This window comes from Hipposideros armiger, unplaced genomic scaffold (assembly GCF_001890085.2).
Source record: "Hipposideros armiger isolate ML-2016 unplaced genomic scaffold, ASM189008v1 scaffold_10, whole genome shotgun sequence".
NCBI lineage: Eukaryota > Metazoa > Chordata > Mammalia > Chiroptera > Hipposideridae > Hipposideros > Hipposideros armiger.
The window spans coordinates 7,202,389-7,225,539 of NW_017731360.1; the positions used below are offsets into that span (position 1 = coordinate 7,202,389).

Below are 23,151 nucleotides of genomic sequence, written 5' to 3' on the forward strand. Positions count from 1 at the left end.
GAACCAGGGCCCTCTGGTGTCCCAAGCCAGCTCTTAACCAACGCGCCACTCGGCCGGCCCCTGTTTGCCCATTTTTTAAATTGGGTATTTATTTATCATTTTATTGTTTAATCGTAAGAGTTATGATGTATTCTGGTTTCTAGGCCCTTACAACATCTATGATTTGCAAATATTTTTTCCCATTCTGTGGGTTGACTTTTTACTTTTTTGATAGTATCCTTTGATGTTCAGAAGTTTTTTATTTTGATGATGTCCAATTTATCTAGTTTTTCTATGGCTGCTTGTGCTTTTGCTGTCATAGCTAAGACGTGCCTACTCCAAGGTCATTCAGATTTACACCATTGGTCCCTTCTAAGAGTTTTATACCTTTAGCTCTTACATTTAGATCTGTGATCTATTTTGATTTAGTTTTCATATTTGGTGTGAGGTAGGAGTCCCACTTTATTATTTTGCATATGGATATCTAGGTGTGTCAGCCCAATTTGTTGAAAGACTATGTTTTCTTCATTGAATGATCTTGGAATCCTTATTGAAAATCAATCAGCTGTAAATCTATGGGTTTATTTTTAGACTCTCAATTCTATTCCATTGATGTAATACCTAACCTTATGTTAATACCACACTGGCTTGATTAAAATAGTGTTATTGTAAGTTTTGAAATCAAGAAGTTTAAGTCCCTCCAACTTTGTTTTTTGTTTTTGTTTTTGTTTTTTGTTTTTTTTTTAGCTGAGCCATCCTGCCACCTGTTGGCAGCTCAGCGGCAGCTCAGCTCGGGCCAGACTCAAACCACTGTTGCTCAGAGCTCAAACCCTTGAGCGAGCTTTTAACCAACTGAGCCACTCAGCCGGCCCTTGTTTTTGTTTTGTTTGTTTTTTCAAGATTATTTTGGCTATTCCAGATCCCTTGCATTTCCATATGAATTTTAGGACTAGCTTATCCATTTCTGCAAAAATGGTAGTTGGAATGTTGACAGAGATTGCATTGAATCTGTAGATCAATTTGTGAGTATTGCCATCTTAACAATATTAAGTTTTCCAGTCCATGACCACTAGATGTCTTTCCATTTATTTAATTTCTTTCAACAATATTTTATAGTTTTCAGTCTTGCACCTCCTTGGTTAAATTTATCCTAAGTACTTTATTCTTTTTGATGCTATCATAAATAGAATTGTTTTCTTTATTCAATTTTGAATTGTTCATTGCTGGTGTATAGAAATCCAACTGATTTTTGAATGTCGATCTTGGAACTTGCAACCTTATTAATGTAATTTAGTAGCTCTAAGTTTTTTGTGGATTCTTCAGGGTTTTCTATCTGCAAATAGAGCTAGTTTGACTTCTTCGTTTCCAATCCAGATGACTTTGACTTCTTTTTCTTGCCTAATTGTCTTGGCTAGAACCTTTAATGCAATGTTGATTAGAAGTGAGGAGAATGGGCATTATTGTCTTGTTCCTAAATTTAGGGGGGGGGGACACTTTCAGGCTTTCACTATTAAATTTGATGTTAGCTGTGGGTTTTTTGTACACGCCCTTTACCAGGTTGAGGAAGTTTCTTTCTGTTCCCATTGTGTTGAGTGTTTGTATCATGAAAGGGGCTGTATCTGCGTTTGCTTTTGCTCACCACTGTATCTCCAATTCTCCAATGTCTAGTATTGTGACTGAGATTCAATAAATGAGGTGAGAATAAAGGTCTAATTATGGCTCATAGAGCCAGTCTTCTCAAGACCCTTCCTGCAATGACTCCCCGCTGTCCATGTCCCTGACCTCAGGCTTGGACCCCTTCTCACATACTCTTCTCAACCTTACCCTGGCCTTGACCCACAGACTTGGGTTCTAGTATAAATCATCCCCGTTTCAGATGAGGAAACAGCCTCAGCCATGCTGAGTGGCTTACTAGCCCTGCAGCCTGTGGCTAAGTGGTAGGGCAGGATTCTCACCCAGTCTGCTGGCTTCTTAGGTTGCAGTTCCTGTACCTGCCAGGTTATGGGGAGGAGGACACTACGCCACAGGATAAAGATACCATGCATTTCTGCAGAGCATCAATTCTATCCTGATATGGGAGGAAATGAACTAAAGAGGAGGCTGTATGTCAGAGTAGAGTGCTGGATGCATATTCTTTGAAGATAAAACAGACACCCAGAAGAATCCTCTTTTGCAGCTGACTCTGCTGCTGGGGGTGCACTGTGGGAAGGCGGTGCGGCCTGGACGTTGCTGTGCCGCTTCTCTTGGCCCAGTTGGAACAGGAAATGTGAGCCCTGGGGGGTCTCCCCTGTTAGGGGAGAGCTTGATGGTTCCCCAAAGTCAGCCATCCCATTGGATCCACCACTAACCCTGGAGACAAGGACGATGGGGATTATAAATCCCATTTTACAGATGAGGAAACAGAGGCCCTAAAAGGGCCCTGTTTGCCCAAGGTCTCAACAACATAATTCTGAGTTGGACAGGCTGTCCCAGAGCCCAGTAAGGAACAGCCAGAGTCAGGAGCAGGCACAGAAAAGCAGGAGGGTTTGGTACGGCAGCATCTTGTCTGGTATCTGTTGGAGTGCCCCTGCTATAGGCAAGGGCTGACTACTACTCTCAAAGGCCAACCCAGCCAGTGTGGCCTGGCGTGAGGGAGCCTTGAGGCCCAGCAAACTGTGCACTTATAGGGGAGATTCCTGGGTTGCTGTGAAGGCAGGCAAGCCACCCTGTTTGAGGAGATAGCAAAAGGGCTGCAGGAAGGACTCTCTTTGTTTTGTTTCATTAGAAAGAAAGGAAGGCCTCCAGAAAGAATGAAAGAAACCTTCCCCCAATGAGAAAGTTTCAATGGAAGCCTGCTAGGTCAGAACGCAAGCCTCCAGGGGTGGAGGGGAGGAGGGGAGTGGCATGGGGTGGGGGAAGGATTGGGCTCAAAGCTGATGAAAGAATGGCATTTGTCAGGTGATACCTCTGTGCCAAGTGTCATGCTTTGCATCCTTTAATGTCAACTCTGAAAGGTATAGGTTTTAATCTTTTCCTTTTTATAGAAGAGGAAACGGGCTTGGGGATTTAGACACTTGCTGGAGGTCACACAGCTAGTAAATGATGGATTTGAATAGAGCACATCTCAGCGTCATCGGTGGCACTAGTTGGGAGGGTTGCTGGTTTTAGCAGTGAGGGAGTCAGGCCGCGGGAGGGATGTCTTGGGGGCTCAGCAGCCATTCGTGGACCAGCAGAGCTAATGCAGAAACGTGGGGTGGTGGTGGGCAGGCTCCAGAGTCCACAGGCCTGTGTTTGAACTCTGCCTCTGCCTTGTACCTGCCACACGACCTGGTGTCTGTGACTTTGCTCCCTGGGCCTCCATCAACACATGTGGAAATAATACCACTCAAGAGTTAAGAGAAGTAAATGAAATAGACATAAGGCAGTGTGTACAGGGCAGGCTCAGTGCAAGTCTGCCCTTGCTCTCTGCGTTTGTGCAACACGGACACTTGAAGTCCGTCCTCTGTGCACTCAGCGCAGGCCTGGCACAGAGCTGGCGGGTGAATGAGGAGAGCAGGGATGGAGCAAGAGGCCAGGAAGGGCCAGACAGCTGCCAGACCGGATGGGGGGATGAGTGGGGGGTGGGAAACACTGCCTGGCCTCAAATGGGCCTGCACACCGGGGACAGCGGCTGTGGCCTCTTCTCCGTCAGAACATGTGAGGCACCCAGACTCGGAATCTTCACTGTATGTTAACAGTCATCACAGCTAACATGGCTTCTTACCCACGGCTCCGGGCCAGGCAGTTTTCTAAGCATTTTCCACATATTTCCTTATTTAGGCCTCATGATGACCTCCTGTGATAGGTACTATTATCATTATCCCCATTTTACAGATGGAGACATTAAAGGACAGAGAGGTTAAGTGACTTGCTTGAAGGTCGTACAGCTACTAAGTGTGAAAGGGAGGGTTCAAACCCAGACAGTCTGGCTCCCGGGCCACACTTTTAATGACTACACTGCACAGCTTCTCAGGGAACAGCAGCAGAACTTGACCTTGCTATGAAACCAAGGAGTTTATTATCCTAATAATGACAGATGTGTGCATAGTTTGTTTTTTTGTTTGTTTGGGGTTTTTAAAAAAGATTTTATTGGGGAGTTGGGGGAGGGGAACAGTGTTGGGGAAATGGGGAAGGGGACAGGCAAGTTGTTGTTCTTCAATCTTCGTTGTGGAGGGCACCAGTCGCCATCTGGCTTCCTGTCAGCAGCTTGTGGCCTCTAAACTCAAGGTGCTGTTTTCAATCTTAGTTGCAGGTGGGCGTAGCCACCATCCCATGCAGCAGTCATTGTTGTTAAGAGCGCACGCCCTATCCACTGAGCCATCCAGGCGGCAGCTCAGCTCAAGGTGCCGAGTCCAGTCTTAGTTGCGGGTGGGCATAGCCCACAATGGAACAGGCAATCTTTTTTTTTTTTTAATTTTTTTTTTTTATTGGGGAATTGGAACAGTGCTGGGGAATTGGGGGAAGGGAAACAGACAAGTTGCTGTCGTTTTGTTCTTTAGTCTAGTTGTGGAGGACGTTGCTTCACTGGCCCAAGCTGGCACCATCATTGCGCTCTTCCCGGGCAAGGCAGATCAGTCACCGGCTTCTGGACAGCCGCTCACTGCGGCTGCTGACCGCTCATGCTGGCTGCTGGCTACACACAGTAGCCCATGGCAACCCACCTGCCGTTGCCTGTGACTCACAGCAGCCCAGCTCTAGGTCAAGCTGCCGCTCAGCATCTTAGCTGTAAAGGGCAGTGTCACTGGCCCTCATATGTGGGATCCGAACCGTGGCCCTCTGGCATCCCAAGCCAGTTTTTAACCAACGTGCCACTCGGCGGGCCCTGAGCTGGTAACTGCTTAGACCTCAGTCCCGTGCTGGGCAACGTTAACATCCAATTGTTTTTGTCTACCTTCTGGTCTTTCCCACCCCACTTCCATCATTATAGCCACTCCTGAAACTCTCACACTGCCTCCTTAATTAATTCTCCCTGCCTAAGTGCCTGCTCCATTAATGTGCTTTCTGCCACCAGTTTTTGACTTAATTATATAGTGTCATTCATTGTCCTTAATGGGGGGATCTGATTAATCACCTTTATGTTTATCCAAATGTCCATTTGTCTGCAGCCAGCATCTCCTGGGGGAGCCTGGCTTTGGCTGTTTTCTCTTCCTGGATTGTGTTGCCCTCCATCCCTGTCTGAAGTGCTTTTCTTAGAGGGTGCCCTCTCCCTAGGCCTTCGCTGCCCACTCCAGAGCCTGCTGGGGGTCTCGGCCTCTGGCGCCTGGGACTGGGGATGCCCCAACAGTTTGGATATGGGGACACAAGCAGAGGCAGCGTGGGCATCACCAAGAAGGTGGGAGGCCTGAGAGAGGGGGACCCGGAGCATGGATGGAGAAGGATTCTGGGCCCTGCTCTCAGCCTTTCCAGGAAGGCTCAGCCGCTCCACCTGCTCACCCACTTCCAGCCCAACCCCCTCCCCCAGCCAGAGAGCAAAGTGCCCAGCTTCCAGATCCTTCTGCTAAACCTTCCCTGGCACCTTGGGGCCAGTGGGAGGCCCAGCCGCGGGTCTTCACACTACCACCCCTCGCTTCACCCATCCAGAGCCTCCCCCCTCCCCAGGCCCCCAAGTTGTCCGTACCCTCCCACTTCTGGGGGTGACCAGCTTGCCCCACTTTGCCCTGGACTTTTAGGTTTTATCCTTTAAATTGCTGCACCGAGAAACCCCACAGTCCCAGGCAAACTGGGATGGTTGGTCACGCCGCCCACGTCTCAGGGTTTTTGCCCATACGTATTTGTCCCCTATTAATTTCTTCTTTATTTTCTCTTCTTATGAAAGCATTACCCCTCAATGTAAAACCTTACAGAAATATCTCTGGTTGACTCTCAGAGACCCCCTCTAATCCCATTCCGCAGAGTTAACAGTTTGATGATTCTTCCTTTTCTGCACAAAAATAGGATCGTACTGCTCAAGTGGCGGCACAGCGTGGCTCTCTTCCCACACCTCGCTGTAAGGCTTGTGCTGTGTTCCACCATGTGGAGGGACCGTAATTTACTGTGTGTCTTTCTAGAGTGTTTCCAGTGTTTCATTATTATAGTCAGTTCGAGGCCAAATTTTAAATATCACCTCCTCTGTAAACCCTTCCTTGACCCACCAGGTGGTCTCAGGTTTTTTTCTCCAGACTCATTATTTTAATGATAATAGTGAACATTTATGGAGCACTTACTATGTCAGGCACCTGACATACGTTATCTCATTTAATTTTCACACCAACTCCAGGAATTGTGGAGACTGTTTATCCTTATTTTACAGATCAGGATACTGAGATGCACAGAGATGATAAACCCAAACAGCCTGACTCCGGAGCGCCCCTTCTGCCCCATTACCCTAAACTGCCTCTCATGGTTTTCCAAAGGGTGCACTGGAATAGGTGGTGCAGAGGGCCAGCGCCAGGTCAAATGCTTTCTGGCTGTGCATCAGCACAGGGCCCAGAGGTGTTGGTGCAAGGCTGAAGCTGGTATCCTCCTGATCCACTTCCTAATCCACTTCCTGTCAGAACCCAATTAGTGTGGGGAGGGCCTAGTGGGAGGAGAGTAGCACAATAGTCCCAGATGCAAGAGGTGAGCTCTACTGGGCTCCTGTGAGCTTTTCTGGGCCTGCCCCATAGTCAGAAAGCAGGGCGCTCCAGGAGTGGGGATTGGGGGTTGGCGGGGACAGAGCAGGCCTGGGCTTGGGAATGATTGAGAAGACCCCTTGGTCCTCTCAACACCTTTGGAAAGTAGACATCCTGTCCCCATTCTACAGAGGAGGAGACTGCGTCACAATCCCTGGCCTGTAGGCCCTTCTCTTCACTGCCCACACCCTCTCACTGTGGCACCCATGGGTTTGGAACAGATGGTGGATGAGGAGATAGGCCCCATGAGATGGAAGGACCCTTTGATTTTAGACTGACCTTGGTATCACCCCAGGCTGCTAGGCCCAGTCTATGCAAATTAATGTAGATGTGTGCTAATTAGACCACTAGCAACCCCCTTGTTCTAATAGAACTGCCAGCTCAGAGGTGCAGTAGGATAGATCTGCCCAGAAGGGGCCTGAGGAGCCCCCCAGCTGGGGATGGGTCAGTAGTCACTGGGGTGTGGTTGCCATGGAGATGGAGGCCAAGCCTGAGTGGCTGCCTCCTGACAGGACCAGGGCTGCACTCTGAGATAGTGTGCGGGGGAGGGGAGGGCCCTGCCCTCCCTAACATCTCCAAGCTGGTCTCTACCTCCAAGCTGGTCTCCAAGGGCTAATTACCCTGAAGGTGGTGACCAGCTGCTCCCCAGCTCCCCAGGCCCCACTGACTGAGTAGAGGGTTGGGCCACAGCAGGAGGGTGTGAGGACAGACAGATGGTAGCCTAGGGGCTTTGGGGCATGGGGAGCTGTCCTGAGGAGGAGGGAGCAGGATGGGGGTGGGGGATTATCCCTCAAGAGAGGAAGGCTCCCCCCAGGAGGACTGTAAGGGGTGAGATTCCCAAATGCCAGGGCATGCAAACAGGCTCGGGAACAAGTCTCAGGGAGCCATGGGGTAGGAAGAGTGAGGACTTGGCCCGAAACTGACTGGTGGGAGCCTTAGCTCTCCATGTGTCCTTGGGTAAGCCCCTTCATGTCTCTGGGCCTCAGTTTCCTTAGCTATCAATGGGGATAGGAGTAAGGGATGTGATGTGAGTATGGAGGATACTATATAGTAGGTGCTCAATAAATGATTCTACAATTCTAAGACCTGTTGAGAGAGAGTATTGATCTCCTTCTGGGAGAAATTTTTTTTTTTTTAAGATTTTTATTGGGGAATTGCGGGGATCGGAACAGTGCTGGGGAACTGGGGGAAGGGGAACAGACAAGTTGCTGTCGTTTTGTTCTTCAGTCTAGTTGTGGAGGACGTTGCTTCACTGGCCCAAGTTGGCACCATCATTGCGCTCTTCCCGGGCGAGGCAGATAAGCCGCCGGCTTCTGGACGGCCGCTCACTGAGGCTGCTGGCCGCTCACGCTGGCTGCTGGCTACACACGGTAGCCCATGGCAACCCACTGCCACAGGGGCTGCAGCCTACTCCGTCACCAGCAACTCACCGCAGCCCAGCTCCAAGTTGAGCTGCTGTTCAGCATCTTAGCTGTGGAGGGCAGTGTCACTGGGATCCGAACCGGGGTCCTGCTGCTCAGAGCCGGCGTCCCAAGCCAGCTCTTAACCAACGCGCCACTCGCCGGCCCTTTTGTTTTGTTTTCTAATGGGAAAGAACTGCCCGTCTTCTTGCCGCTCTCCCACGGCCCCTGATAGCTGGGCTGGGGCAGATGTCCTCGTATCTGCACTGAGGAGGAACAGGCAAGGCTGTCATCCATGAGAACTGGAGCTGGGGCGTCTCTATTCACCACGGAGTTCCCAGCACTTAGCACACAAAAGACACTTGAAAAACTGTTTGTAGAATGAATGAATGAACAGCTGTGAAGTACTCAGAACAGTGTGTCTGACACCAACATGGAGATTGATAAATGTTAGCTGTTATACCACTGCCCGTTGGAGGCTGGGTGACTCATGGGAAGCCATTTGATCCAGAGCAGACTCTGCCCCACCTCCGCTCTGTCCCTTCCTGTGCCCTCGTCTCTGGGAAGATGGCTGGTGGGTGGGAAGAGCAGGTGGTTGCAGAGACCATGACTCAGACCTTCGTTCTGCCACTTCCTGTCTAAGTGACTTCAGGAGACGCACGTGGCTGCCCTGAGCCCCCTCTATAAAAGGGGAGTTTTCAAATGAGGGCTATCGGGAGAGGGCACCCTTGGCTGACAGAGCCTGGAAGAGGGGTGGTGATGGGTCTGGGTATAGTCAGACAGGAGAAGCAGGGCTGTGATAATCCAGGCAGAACCTGGGGACAAGCTGTACCAAGGGCCGGTGGCACCAGCTTCTGGGGGGAAAGGGCCATTTGGTTCTTAGGAGATGTCACAGGACCCCAAGGCCAGTCCCCCTGCGGGCAGACAGGCTGCAGCAACACCAAGCCTAGATAGTGATACAATAGCTAGAGGCCCCCATGGTACAGATGAGAACACCGAGGCCCCGAGGAGAAAACCGCCCAGGGTCCCACAGCATATTCACATCAGAGGAGACCTTAGTCCTCTGAGTCACTAGTACCTCTTTTACATGGTATAAGTGATGAATCAACACTTAAAAGCATTTTTTTAACGAAATTTTGTTGTAAAAAATTTCAAAATACAGAAATGTATATATTTAAAAGCAAACATCTCGGGCCGGCCGAGTGGCTCAGTTGGTTAAGAGCTCGCTCAAGAGGGTGAGCGCTGAGCAACAGCGGTTCGAGTCCCGCCCGAGCTGAGCTGCCAGTGAGCTGCCTACAGGTGGCGAGATGGCTCAGCTAACAAAACAAAACAAAACAAATCAGACGTCTCCCCATTTCTACGCCCTGTTATGTTTCACTGGTTCTTGATTCTGCATTCACAGTCACACACTTTTTGTGTGTGTGTCTCTCTTTTTTTTGGGGGGGTGAGGTTTTTTTGTTGTTTTTTTTTACACAAATGGAATCGTATTGTTATGCAGCTTTTTTTTTTTTCTCTTAACAGTTATAGCCTTGGCCATTTTTCAGCAGGATCCAGACTGGGACAGAGAGAGGCAGAGGGCTGCAAGAGCGCTGGAAAAGAAAATTGTGTGTGTGTGTGTGTGTGTGTGTTGGGGTGTAGGAAGGAGACCCCACAGGTCACTACACACAGTGGGTGGGTAACCTGGCAGAGAAGCCCCCATCATTAGCTCTCAGAGGACTATGGTATCTGTCTCTAGACTTGAGCTATCGGAGGCAGGAGACACACCAGCACAGGGCCTGGCACATAGTAGGTGCTCAAGAAATACTTGTTCAATGAATTGAGTCCCTACAAGGCCCATCTTCCCTGATCCTGACAAAGACTACCTGGTCTGTGTGACTGTACTCTTTTTAATCTCTCATTGGGTGTTTATTTCAATTCATATTCAAATGGCATTGACCTTAGATGGACCCTGGAGATGGGGGCAAAGCTCAGAGAGCCTGAGAAGACCCTCCCCTTAGACAAGTCACTGCTTCTCTCTGTTGTCAGCTTGTTCACCTCCCTAATGAACGGGTTGCCCTAACGGATCTCCAGGGGTCCTTACAGCTCTGCCGTTTGTGGCTTCAGTCCCACTCCCTCATTTCACGGATGAGGGGCTGAGTCGAGTTTAATTTTGTCAGCTGCCTCAGAAATCCATTGGGAAAAGGGGGGCTTGAGTTTGGAGAAGCAGCAAAGGCTGTTGCCATGAGCACTAACTTTGTGCCAGGCACTGGGCTGAGAGCTTTATGTGCATGGTCTGAATCTTTAGGGCATTTTCCTGGGCTCAGAGAGGGTGAGTAATTTGCCCAAGATCACACCAGAACTGAGCTGGGGATGGAACTCACATCCGACTCATCCCAAATGGGGAGCTCTTCCCAACTTGGCCCTCTGTGAACTAAAGTCAATAAAAGCATACCAGGCTGGACCAAACCATTCTTAAGAAACTCCAGGGGCCCCTCGTCATTCCCCAGACAGCCTGACTTCTGTGTCTAAGTCCCCGGTGACATGGCTGGAATTTTGGCCATGAAAGTAGTTGACTTGCAGAATTGACTGGCAAGGGCTTAGGCACAAGGGACCTCTGATGGGTTCTGTGGCCCCAAGACCAACTCCGTCCATGCTGTCTTCCCTGTGGGAGACAGCTTCCTGGGGCTGGTGTGGGCTCATCTGCATTATTCATCCCTTGCCCCCCACTCCCCACTCCCCCACCTGGTGTGAGGCTCCTGGGGTTGGCGTCTAGACAGACAAGAGCATCCTACTGAGAACAGAGGCAGCCCTGACTCCAGGCTGAAGGTTCCCATGGCAACTGCATCCCCCCTCAGCTGGCGCTACCCAATAAATAAATAATCAAGGATGGGGGTGGGGAGCTAAGGGCAGGGGGAGGGGCAGCAGGGGAGCCTCTTGGAGGCTTCACTCTGGAAAGAGGGAGTTAGGCTTCAAGTAGGCTGGGGGGTGGCAATGGGCAGGTGAGAGAAGACAGTGGAGGGAGAAAAGTGGCCAGATGTGAGAGATTCCTAAGGTCAGAGCGCCAGGACTTGATGACCGGCCGGGCATGGAGGTGAGGGAGCAGGAGGGAGACAAGGACCTAAAGTTTAGCTTTCTAGCTCATGCAGCTGGACACATCATGGGGCCCCCGAACCCTGGAAATGGACCAGGTTTGGGCATGTTAAGTTCATGATGAGCCATCCAATGGGTAGTTGGTTATAAAGGGGCTGGAGGCTGAAACGTGAGTAGTCACTGCAGCTCGGGTGGGCATGTGTTTCCTGGGATAAGTGGAGCATGAAGAAGGGCTAGATCTAGCTGTGAGGTACGCTGATATTTAGAGGCCTGAGTGCAGGGGAGGATGAACTGCTCCAGAATTGGGAGTGGCCAGGGAGGGTGGAGAATGAGTTTAACTTGAGCACCTACAGCATGCCAGGTGCTGCCCTTGCCACTAGAAATACAACAGTGACGATCTCAGGCAGGAACCCCTACTCTCGTGACGTTTGCCTTCTAATGCAGGAGACAGTTAATAAGGAGTCGGTAGTATGTTAGTCGATGATAAGTGCCATAGAAAAAGCAAGGGGCAAGTCGTCAGGGAGTTCTGCAGTGGACTAATTTTAAACAATATTGACACTTCTTACAACCATATGAGAGGTATTGTGGGTCATTCCCATTTTGTTGGTGAGAAAATTGAGGCACAGGGAGGTTAAGTGACTTGCCTTAACAGAGTTGTATAAAAACCAGTGGCACCAGGATTCTAGCCCAGGCTCTGCTCCTAACCACTAGACTAAATTGTAGTAGCAAGTGGGCAGAGGAGCTAGGGGCAGGGAGGCCGTGGAGACCTTTAAACAGTTGTGGCTACGAGAGTGTTGAGATAGATAAGACATTAGCTGGAGGCGGTTGAGGAGCTTTTTTTTTTTTTTTTTTTATGGGAGAGCCAGTGGGAACAATCCTGAGCAGGGGAGAGGTTGCGTTTACAAGAGAGAAGGAACTCTGGGTGGTGTGGGCTCCTGATAAGTAAGACGGGAAAAGATGAAGTTCAGAGTGCCAGGAGGAAGGCATTGGCCTTGCGGGGAGGAGGGTCAGTACCTCAAACATAGCAGTGAGGGGAGAAGGAGACCAGGTCCTCCCTGAGAGCGAGGGTGGAGGGGTCCCAGGAGGGGAGAGGACAGTGAGAAGATCTGAAATAGTCATCAGGGAGAGTGCGTTCCCCTGAGAAGGCCAGTCGGGTGGTAGGACAGCATCCGCTGCCTCTTGAAGTCGATGATTCCGGATCTGTCGATACAGTGGACCCAGTCTGCCCCATGGAGTGGCTTCCTCCAGCAGTGCTTGGCTGCTTTGCAAGCACTGAGAAAACTGTTCGTTGGGTGTATCCTACGTGGGCTTTTCCTGACAGGTGTGATGGAAAGGCCGAGGAGTATGAGAGTTTGGATTACAGGCAAAGCCGATGTTGAAGTGAGGGATTGTGTGATCCCAGTGGACCAAGAGTTGCAATGTGAAGAACCAGGGAATGGGAGAGAGTAGAGGGGTGGGGGCTGGGGACCTGATGCACCGGACTGGGCTCATCATCGTGAAGGGTGTTGGGAAGCCAGCTGGGGTGGTCCGAGCGGGGCCGTCACATTGATGACTTTGAAGGGAGGGCAGTTACAGGTGATGACACAGTCCAAGGGGTGGTGAAAGGTGAGGAATAGAGGGAAAGGTCCTGGAAGAGAAGTTAAGAGAGACTGAAAGGTTGGGGTGCTGGATGGGGTGGCCCCACATGTCAAAGTCAATCAGTATGATGCAGGGATTAAACTTGCTTTCAAAGAAGGGGCAAGACCCAGCAGCCAGTGGGTGAAGAAGCCAGCAGCGCAAGAGGGTGGTGGCATAGCCCCAGGGTTGTACAGTTCTACATGCAGCTTAGGGACCCCAGAGGATACCAGCCCCACCTTTGGACCTGGGGAACATGGGGTGAGAGAAGAGAAACGGAGTCACTGGAGAAGAGTATGGAGAAAGTAGCACCCTTGGGTGCGACATGTAAGGGGTTGGGGGTCCCCTCAGGGGAGAACCTGAAGTTATAGGGACATTTGCTGGTGTGGAAGGGCTCATGGAAAGGGGACAGGGTAGAGCTGAGTCAGAGCAAGCAGCACAAAGCGTGTGGAGATCAAAGGGGGAGCGGACTGTTGGGCAGGCATGTGGGACTTACTCTGGGGCATTGACACATCCAGAGTTTCTCTCCCAAGGTCAGCAGGCCATTGGAGTCAAAACCAGAAGGGCCCTTACAGGTCATTTAGTCCAGCGGCCTCTGTGTAGATGAGGAGCCTGAGACCCAGCAGGAAAGTGGCCTACCTAAGGTTACCCAGGGTTCAGTGGCATACTGTCAACCAGAACCGTACCTCTTAACTGCCAGCCCGGTGCCAACTGGGAAAGGTTGTGTGTTGGTGCCAGGATGGGACAGGTGGCAGGGAAAAGCTGAATGGCTGCCTGGCTCTGTCACCAACCTGCTGTGTGACCTTGGGCAAGTCACTTTCCCTCTCTGAGCCTCATGGCCTTTCTCCAAAATGAGATAATGATCTCAGCTCTGCCATTCTGCCAAGGAGTACCCAGTGTGAGATGAACTTGGAAAGCTCTTTATAATCTGCAGGGCCCTGGGAGGGGAGTCACCAACAACAGGCAGGTTGGCGCCAGATGGGTGGGTGCCAGGGTTGGGCCTGCAGCTTCCTGGGTCTCTGCCCAGCCCTGCCATCTGTGTGGTAGCCTCAGCTCCACCTCCTCCTGCCTCGCTACCAGGAAAAAGGCTCCTGGGATCTTCTCACTTTATCAGAATCTTCCCTCTGCCTCCCCTTCTCTCCTTTTCTATTTTAGTCAGGACTCTTGGTTGCAAGTGACAGAAATCACAAGTACAAGGAGGGAGGATTAGTTTTAGGCATGGTTGGAACCTCGGACCTAAAACAATGTCACGGGATGCGCTCCTTGCTTTTTCATCTTCCTCCCTCACTCAGTCTCTGTCCCTTAGCTTTGGTGACTCTCAGGAAACAGGGCACAAGGTGAATGCCCATCCTTGAACAGATCGCTGTGTGTGGTTTATTAAGTTAGGCTTGGGTCACAAGCCCACTACAGATGTTAGAAGTGGGCTCAGCCCCACCCAGGCCACGTGAACTGAGTGTCTGAGGGCAGCTTCCAAAACAAGAGATGGGTTCTGTCACCAGAGGAAGGGATATTGGTCAGTCAATAACTTAGGATCATAAGGGCACCTTTGATCCTAAGTGTATCAGCTGAAAGATTGAACCAGGGGCTGTTGGAAAGGGAGTGTTGATTGAGTCCTATATTAGTTAGCTTTTGCTGCATAACAAATTACTCCAAAACGTAGCAGTTTAAAAGAACCATTTTATTTAGCTCATGATTCTATGGGTCAGCTAGGAGATTATTCTGGTGTGGGCTATGTGTTTATGGTCAGCTGGTGGGTTGGCTAGCATCTGAATGATCTAGGATGTCCTCACTCTGATGGTTGAGTCGCTGTCACAGCTGGGGTGCCTCAGTACCCCTCCATATGGCCTCTCATCCTCCAGCAGGTCAGCTCAGTCTCCTTCACAAGATATTCTCTGTGTTATAAGTGTAGCAAGCGGGCAAACTCCAGTTCACAAGCATTTTCCAAGCCTTCACGCTCATCTAGTTTGCTGAAGTCCCATTGGGCAAAGCAAGTCACATGACCAAGCACAGAGTTAGTGTCTGAGGGCACTGCCAAAGAGCCTGGTAACAGGGAGAGGAAGAGTTTGAGGCCAATTTTGCAACTACTACAGGTCCCTCAGGGATAAGGAATGAAAAAAATCCCTTTCTCTGCAGCCCATGGATCCCATAGGCCAGGGCAATCTCCAGATAGGGGGCCTTGGAAGAGGTGACTCAGGCCCATGATGAGCCATCCAATGGGTAGTTGGTTATAAAGGGGCTGGAGGTTGAAACGTGAGTGGAGAGTCACTGCAGCTCGGGTGGGCTGGGAGAGGCAATCTGGTTCCTGACTCTACCTGTCTCCAAGTGAGAGCCCCACACGGGGAAGGTGCAAGCACTTGAGCTGCTAGTGGGGAGTGCCTCTTGGCAGGGAGGAAGGCGTGCTGAACCCTAGTTCCCATCTCCCTTCAGCCCACCCCAAAGTGATGATCAAGGCTCAGTCCCTCCTCAGCCCCACAGATTTGCCCCCACCTCCCACATCCCTTTGGTGCTGTGGGGCTGGGATGGCTCTGAGACTTGTGCACAATCATGTCACGGTGCCTCATCACCATGGTAACTGGAGTCACCTCCTCCACAAGGTCAAAGAGTTCCTGCCCTTCCCTTTTTAGGGAGTGACTTTGGCCTCAGTCTGCTTTTTCCCACAGGTGGCTGCGCTGGAGCGGCAGATCTTTGACTTCCTGGGCTACCAGTGGGCTCCTATCCTAGCCAACTTCCTGCACATCATGGCGGTCATCCTGGGCATCTTTGGCACGGTGCAGTACCGCTCCCGGTACCTCATTCTGGTACGGCTCCCTTGGCCCCTCCCAAGCCTACCCCTTCTCACCCCCACTCATCGCCCCTACTCCTCCAGCCAGAACTGTCCCCCACTCCAGGCACCCAGACCCCTGTTCTGTCTTGCCTCCAGCCTGGCTAGCAGTGTGAATGCCCAAATCCCAGTGCTTCTTTGCTCAGAGACTAGTATTTTTCCTAAAGGATTTCCTAGGGAAAAATCCACCTATTAACAAGCTATATCATTTAGTGAGTGTCTACCATGTGCTGAGCACACTGCTAAGAGTTTCGCATGCTATCAGACCTTTATAACAGCTCTGCAAGAAATATTGCACCATCTCCATTTTCCAGATGTGGACATGAAGCTCAGAAAAGTTAGGAGGCTTCCTCAGGTCACACAGCTAATAAGGAGCAGAACCAGAGCGAAGGATCCTACCACATCACCACGCTGCCCCTGAAAGCCAGTGGGAAGAAGGCGCCGTGTCTTGTTTAGTTTCTCAGGTTGCTTCAGAAAGGCTTGGCTTTGTCCTTTGATGTTCACCAAGAATGTGGTCTAGAACAGCGAGTGTGTTTGAAGTCGGTGCCTAGGTGGCCATTTCAGGATGGATTGTGTCCCTGGCTCCTTCCTCCTGTTTCCTCTTTCCAAGCCCTGGTCCCTGATGGTCTCTGTCAAACTCCTGTTTTCAGCTAAGATCACCTTTGTCCCATGCTCTTCCTCAGTGACCCATTCACATGCCTCTCTTGAGGGAAAAGGCTTTTTGGTGGATTTACTACATAAATGATTGACACCGATAATAGCAATGACACACAATGTCTTGCTACCACCAGAGCCCACTCGCACTCATTCTATGGCTTCTCCCCACCTCTCACAGGCTCAGCTCCCAGAAAGCCTGGTGAACAGGGCCCTTCCGGAGCTTTCTGTCACCTGAGAGATGAGAGAACAACCCTTCTCTCCAGTTCTCAGGAAGCCTCAGGCACCAGTGTGAACAGCCCTGTCTGCCAGGTGGCGGCCACGGGAATTGCAGGCATAGTGCTTGGGTGGAAATAGCCGGCTCCTCTCCAGCTCTTTGCCATGTCTGGTGGTGGTTTTCTCAGCAGAATGGATGAGATTAGCTACCCGAGGAGTTGTGTTTGAGTGACAGCCCTACCTCTTCCTAGCTGTGTGATCTTGCAAAAAAAGATCCCTCTAGGCCTTAAATTAGTTATCTCTGAAGAGAGGACAATAACCTTCCCTGCAGGGCTGTTATAAGGACTGGATGGATATAAAAATGGTTTGTAAACTAGAAAGTGCTCTGAGTGAGGTATTGTCATAATTTTTCCTGCAAAGGTCTCCTCAGTCCCTGAGCTTTGTCTCCATGGACACGCCCCAAACCCACTCCCTCAGGCCCCACCCACCCTGACCCCACCTCTGCTTTCTCCAGTATGCAGCCTGGCTGGTGCTCTGGGTTGGCTGGAATGCGTTTATCATCTGCTTCTACCTGGAGGTTGGACAGCTGTCCCAGGTAAGCCTCAGGCCTGGCAGTGCCAGAGAGCAGAGCCTGACCTTCCCATCCCCCACCCAAGGCCCCCCACCCCCCCAGTGTGGTGTGGATCTGGGGCATCATCTCCTGAAGAGACCTTCTCCATACCCAAATAATCTGTGCCCCCACCCCCCACCCCACATTTTTGTTTCTGGCTTCTTCTGCACTTCTCAGACACAAATGATGGACTAGTTAAGTCCGCAGAGCAGTCTGACTGAAGATGGACTGGGGTCCCAGTTGATCACAGGCTTAGTAGAAACCAACAGTATGTGATGGCCCAGAAAGCTACTCTTAGGCTCCACATGTGTTCAGTGCAAGTGAGGTGAAAAGCCCATGCACTTTGTACCACTTAGAACACCAAGATTTGAGTCCAGTGCCGATCAGTATTGTTTCAGAATAAAAAGAGATTAGGTAGAGTTTGTTCGGGGGAAAATTGAACAGACCATGTCACCTGGAGAAATGTCGAAGACAGTGGGACTGTTTAACTTGGAGAAGAGCAAGCCTAAAGGGCATAACTTCTATTTTCAAATATAAAGAAGGCAAAATATATGAATGAGAGCATTAGCTTTGTAGCTTGACCCTACTCAATTTAAATCCCAGCTTTATCATTTTCTAACTGTGTGACCCTGGGCAAGTAGCTTACCCTCTCTGAGCTTCAGGTTCTTCATCTAGTAAATGCAGATAAGAGCAACTCCAACTTTCTATGGTTGTTGAGGGAGATAAACGAGATCACACATCTCAGTGCTTGGCACCTGGTCAGCACACAGTGAATATTTGTTAGAGGCCTGTATGAGTGAATGGACTGATGAACACATGGATGCACAGCAGGGATGATAACATCTGATCTAGGTCAGCCCCTGGAGAATGAGGACCAAAGAGGGGAGAGGTTTGTCCAGGGTCACACACAGGGAGAGCAGTAGAGAGGCTGACTGGGCCATGTAGGGGCCTGTATCGAGGATTTCACCAATGGCTGGGAAATTGTTCCCTGTCACTGTTAATGTCCTTTCCAGCCCTGAAATTCTAGGGTTTCAGTTGGTCAGCGCCGGCCTCTTCCATAGCTGATGGAAGAGTGAGGCCTGCATGGTCATCAAGCGCCACCTACTGGCCAAATGTAGGTTAGCAGATACAGACTCACCCCATTCCCTCCACAAATCAAGCCAGGGAAAGAGGCTGTTGTCAGCCCAGTTGTGAAGTAGGCTCGTAAAGTTTCCTGGGACTTGGGAAGCATCCCCAACCCCAGCTCAGTATCCTAGGCCCCTCTGCCCCCAGGACCGGGACTTCATCATGACCTTCAACACATCCCTGCACCGCTCCTGGTGGATGGAGAATGGGCCAGGCTGCCTGGTGACACCTGTCCTGAACTCCCGCCTGGCCCTGGAGGACCACCATGTCATCTCTGTCACGGGCTGCCTGCTTGACTATCCTTACATCGAAGCCCTCAGCAGCGCCCTGCAGATCTTCTTGGCTGTGAGTCCTCCTGTACCCCCACCTCACATTTCCAGAAGTGGAGTCCACAGACCCCTTTGTTTAGCCCTAGTTCAGAAAGGCGGAACCAGCCTGCCTCTGTTTCAGTAGCCTGTACCTCCTCCCTTCGCCCCTGCCTCAGTCCTGGGTTTAAATCTCCAATATACCCACTCTGTGACCTTGGACAAGTCACTTGCTCTCTCCAAGCTTGTTTCTTGACTCACAAGAAGGAATGACAATATCAAACTCATGGAGTTGTGAGAATACATTAAGAATAGCTCCGGGCCGGCCGAGTGGCTCAGTTGGTTAAGAGCTCGCTCAAGAGTTTGAGCTCTGAGCAACAGCGGTTCGAGTCCAGCCCGAGCTGAGCAGCCGCTGAGCTGCCAACAGGTAGCAGGATGGCTCAGCTAAAAAATAAAAAAAAAATAGCTCCAAGATAGTGATCAGTTCCATTTCTAGAAGGGCCACCCCTGCCCTAGGCACTTTACACATACAAAGTCACATAATCCTCTTTCCTCTTAACAATCCAGTAAGGTATTACCCAGCTCCAGCTGGAGAAACTGAGGCTCAAAGAGGTAAAAGAATTACTTGTCCAAAGTCACACTTCCAGAATGGAGACTGGAACCAAGTATGTTTGACTTTAAGGCCCAGTCTTGAACGTGATGTTGTTACGGATTTGCCTTCATCTTAGCACACCTCCCCCTTCCAGTCAGGGTGGGCAGGGCCAGGCAGGGGGTGGAGGAAGAGCTTCCCTCTCCTTGTTCCCTTCTTCCCCAGCTGTTCGGCTTTGTGTTCGCCTGCTACGTGAGCAAAGTGTTCCTGGAGGAGGAGGACAGCTGTGAGTGTGCAGTGCCCCTAGGGAAGTGGGGAAGCCAGAACACCCAGCACCTTCAGCACCCTGGACAGGGGCCTGAGCCTGAGCTCGGCGGGAGGGAGCCCTGGGTTCACCCCTCGTGCGGGGAAGAAGACTTAGCACGGGTGGGTGGGGGTTTGCATAGCCAGCCCATTCTGGGCTGAGGCCCAGACGTCCATGTGCCCAAGTCCACAGCCCCAGCACTGGCCCCATAACTGCCCCTCTTAGACCCTGCCCCTTGGAGAGCCTCGTTCCCCTAGGTCTGCCGCTGGCAAGCACCGCCCATTTCCAGCGTCCCCCCTCCCCCCGAAGGTTGCTCCCTTAGGTGGCTCGAGCCCTGTCCCCCAAGAGTCTTCTCGCTTAAGGATGCACCACCCTCCAGGCTCACTATCCTCTTAGGGCCTTGGCCCCCTCCTGGATGAGCTCCTCTGTGTTCAGCCCCCATGGGCCCATCCGTCAGGATCCGACAGCAAAGCCCCACCCCTAAGCCCCTGTATGGGGTCTGACCCTCAGATCCTTCCCTTTCAAGACCCATAACTCACCTCCAACAGGCCCATCCCTAACCATGTGCCACCTCTCTTTCCGCAGTTGACTTCATCGGTGGCTTTGACTCCTACGGATACCAGGCGCCCCAGAAGACGTCGCATCTACAACTGCAGCCTCTGTACACGTGGGTCGTGGCGCGGAGCAGGGTGGGGTGGGGAAGAAGGGGAGGAGGGATGGGGAAGGCAGCTGGATCTCTCTACTCCCGTATTTTCGGGGTCCACTTTCCTAACGTACCTTTGTTTCCGGCAGGTCCGGGTAGCTTCTGCCCCGCGCCCACCCCGGCGCCGCTTGCTTTGTGGCTAGACTGACAGCTGCTGCCACGAGCTCGGGCCAAGAGGGCAGGCTCGCCCCCTGGCGGCTCGCCAACCAACTGCAGCCGGCTCGTCTTGATCTGGGTCTGTGGCGGACTTGGACTTGGCCCCTCAGCAGCCTGGACTTCAGGGGTGGGGCGGGGCAGGGCGGGATGAGGGAGGGGAATCCTGGGGTTTGTATTTTTTTTATGGCGGCCTTGGCGTGCGCTGGAGCCTCCTTCCCTTCGCCAGCCTCTCCTCTTCACCCTTCATCCAGCATCCTGTCCACTGTCCAGAAAGTAAAGGCAGGACGGACAGACTCACCCCATCTCACCACACTCAATCACCAGCTCTGGGGAAAGCGAACTAGGAGCGGGAGTCCTGGGTTCTAATCGCAGCTCCATCACTGACTCTCTTTGTGACATCTGGCAAGGTTCTTGCCCTCCCTGGCCCTCAGTTTCCCCACCTCAAATAATTTTAAAAAAACCTTAGCAGATGGAGCTCTTTCTAGCCTTCTCATTTGACTCTCAAGTCCCTGGGTTAAGCTGGGATTATAATTCCTATTTTGCAGATATGGAAACTGAGGCCCAGAGATGTGAAGCGATTTGCTTGAGGCCACACAGCTAGGCGCCTTGAACACAGTGTACTTTCTATAGTTTTAGCCTCTAAAACCCAAATAGTCTCTGAATTCCATTTTCAAGCCCCCTTCCAGCTTGGACACTCTAGAACCCATGTGATCAGCATCACATCTACATATCACCGCCACCGCTTGCCAACACCTCTCTTAAAGCAATATACCTGTTCTCTTTTTGGGAACCAGATGTATGGAGCCTAGAGCCCTGAATTCAGCCTGACCCACAGGGAAGCCTTTCTTGACTCAGCTTCTGCCCACCCTTGGCAAACCTTTCAAGCTCTCTCCAGGAAAGGGGAACCATAACTCACCACACCCCCTTCCAGGTCCCTGAAGCTGCTACACCCATGATCCCTTACTCCCTGTGCAACTCCACTAACCCCTGACGGCTGCATCCACCTCACCAGTTGGAAGACCTATGATTTCAGAGTGGAAAAGTGCTGGTCAGCACTGCCTGTCACTAGTGCTCACAGATCACTAGCATTTATGACCACTCCAATGTCCAGAGGCAGAACGTGGGTATGGTTCATGGTGGTGGGCCAGCACCTTTCCTTGACAGCAAGTAGAGATGAGAACTCATTCTCTCCACCTCCTTCCACAGACACTCCTGCAGCCTATGCCCTGGCTGTTGAGCCCAAGAGCCGGGGGATCGGGCCTTCGCTTCCCAGTCTGTGAAACAGAGTGACCCTGGGTTAGGAAGGAGGGTAGGAGGCACCAGGGAACTAGAGGGAAGTGCAAACTGTTTGCACACCTGAGCCTGTCCGTGGTGACCACTTTCTTCCATCCTCCAAGCTAGCATTCCCTACTGTCTAAGGCCAAAATATCCTGAGCTAAGACCCCACACCACCATCCCAACTGCAGTGCTGTGCCAAGGAGCCAGACCCAGGAGTTCCTCTGGTCACCACAGGCACCAAGGTCCCAGGTGGTCAGCTCAGTGAGCTGATGAGGACAGCTCAAGAGAGGGACGGTTCCCTTCTTGCCTGGCTGCTGCCCCACCACTAGGCCAACTCCTGCCTCCAGCCCTCCCTTCTCCCACCCCCAGCCAGCTGTCATCTCTCCCCCACTTCCCCAACCCCCTTTCTAATCAAGGGGTTTAGCCACTGGTGCTTTGAAGCCTTTTGTTTTTATAAGATGGTTTTTGCAAGGGGACCAAGTTCTCACTGGGACCTTGCAAGGCAGGGAGTGTTCCCCTGGTTTCTGTGCAGGTGGGTTGATTAAAGACGGTGTTTTCTTCTCTATCTTCCTGTCCTCCTGCCCTGTGAGTCAGCAGGGTCCCTGCATGAAGGTTGGCAGGGCCTGGGGGTCAATGTCACTGTCACTCTCAAACATTCCTAGGTGCACTGGCCTATGCCTCATGACTGGCTGTGTAGCTTTGGGCAAGTCACTCTCCCTTCTTTCCTTATCTATAAAATGCAGGGGTGGGATTAAATGAGTGGGTCCTCAAACCAGGCTTCACAATCCCTTGGAGAGCTTTCTATTTATTTTTCTGATGAAGTACATTTTCAGTTTACGCTTCCAAATATCCTTTGAATTTTGGCTCTGCCCTCTTCCTGACAATTCAGTTCCTGACTTGGGAATGAGCTGGCAGACAGTGCTTTAGACACACATTCGTGTGCCCCACCTAGAACATCCTGGATCCTTTCTGGCGATACACCAGAATCAGTATTTTTATTTTTTTATTTTTTATTTACTTTTGTATACAGCCAATATGTACTTATAATACGAAATTCAGAAAATTCCTGGCCGGGGGGGGGGTGGGGGTGGGGGCGGTAATGTCCTCTTACTCATTTTTCATACCATTCCAAAGAGAGTCAGTTCTTTTTTAAATTATGTAAATATTTTTCCCCCTTTTTCACACAAATGGCAACATATTCTGCTCACTCTTCAACTCCCTGTTTTTTTTTCCACTTAAGTTGGAAATCTCTGAATAATACATGTGGAGCTGCCTCCCGTCCTTCCACAGTGATTTGGTAGATTTGGGGTTTTCGTAGAGGTCCCCAGGTGATCCTAATGCAGCTAGGGGCTAAGAACCAGAGGTTCTACATAAGGATGCCCCCTGGTCCATTGTACAAACCTCTGGACCACTCCTGGCCTTGGAGTCCAGAGGAAGATAAATCACAGACACTGCCTTCAAGGAGTTTATGGTCTAGTGGGGAGCTCACAGGATGGGCAGGCAGAAGGGTGAATGCTGAGGACAGTGTAGAGTGGAAGGCGATCATTAATAGGAGCTCAGGGGGGAACAGGCTCTCTGAGTATCCCAGACAGGGGCAAAGCATGAGCAAAAAGGTGTGGAGGGCGGAGAAGACATGGCATCTGAGGTAAGACTAGCCAGA

The 23,151-nt window shown here is 51.1% G+C and overlaps 1 protein-coding gene across 7 annotated transcripts in view; it reads left to right on the forward strand.

Moving 5' to 3' along the window:
• The window catches only part of NKAIN1 (sodium/potassium transporting ATPase interacting 1), a 41,835-nt gene extending 19,272 nt beyond the window's left edge, over nt 1–22,563 (forward strand). For 2 of the 7 annotated variants that reach the window (XM_019657353.1, XM_019657410.1), the window contains exons 2-7: nt 15,391–15,528; nt 16,936–17,016; nt 18,304–18,501; nt 19,276–19,336; nt 19,940–20,021; nt 20,147–22,563. In XM_019657353.1, the coding sequence (XP_019512898.1) occupies nt 15,391–15,528; nt 16,936–17,016; nt 18,304–18,501; nt 19,276–19,336; nt 19,940–20,021; nt 20,147–20,156 (570 nt within the window). In that variant the 3' untranslated portion in view covers nt 20,157–22,563. Of the gene's footprint in view, nt 1–9,632; nt 9,652–15,373; nt 15,529–16,935; nt 17,017–18,287; nt 18,502–19,275; nt 19,337–19,939; nt 20,022–20,146 lie in introns of those variants that run through there. The other 5 variants (XM_019657394.1, XM_019657402.1, XM_019657373.1 and 2 more) reach the window with 5 other exon arrangements.
• The last annotated feature ends 588 nt before the right edge of the window (nt 22,564–23,151 follow it).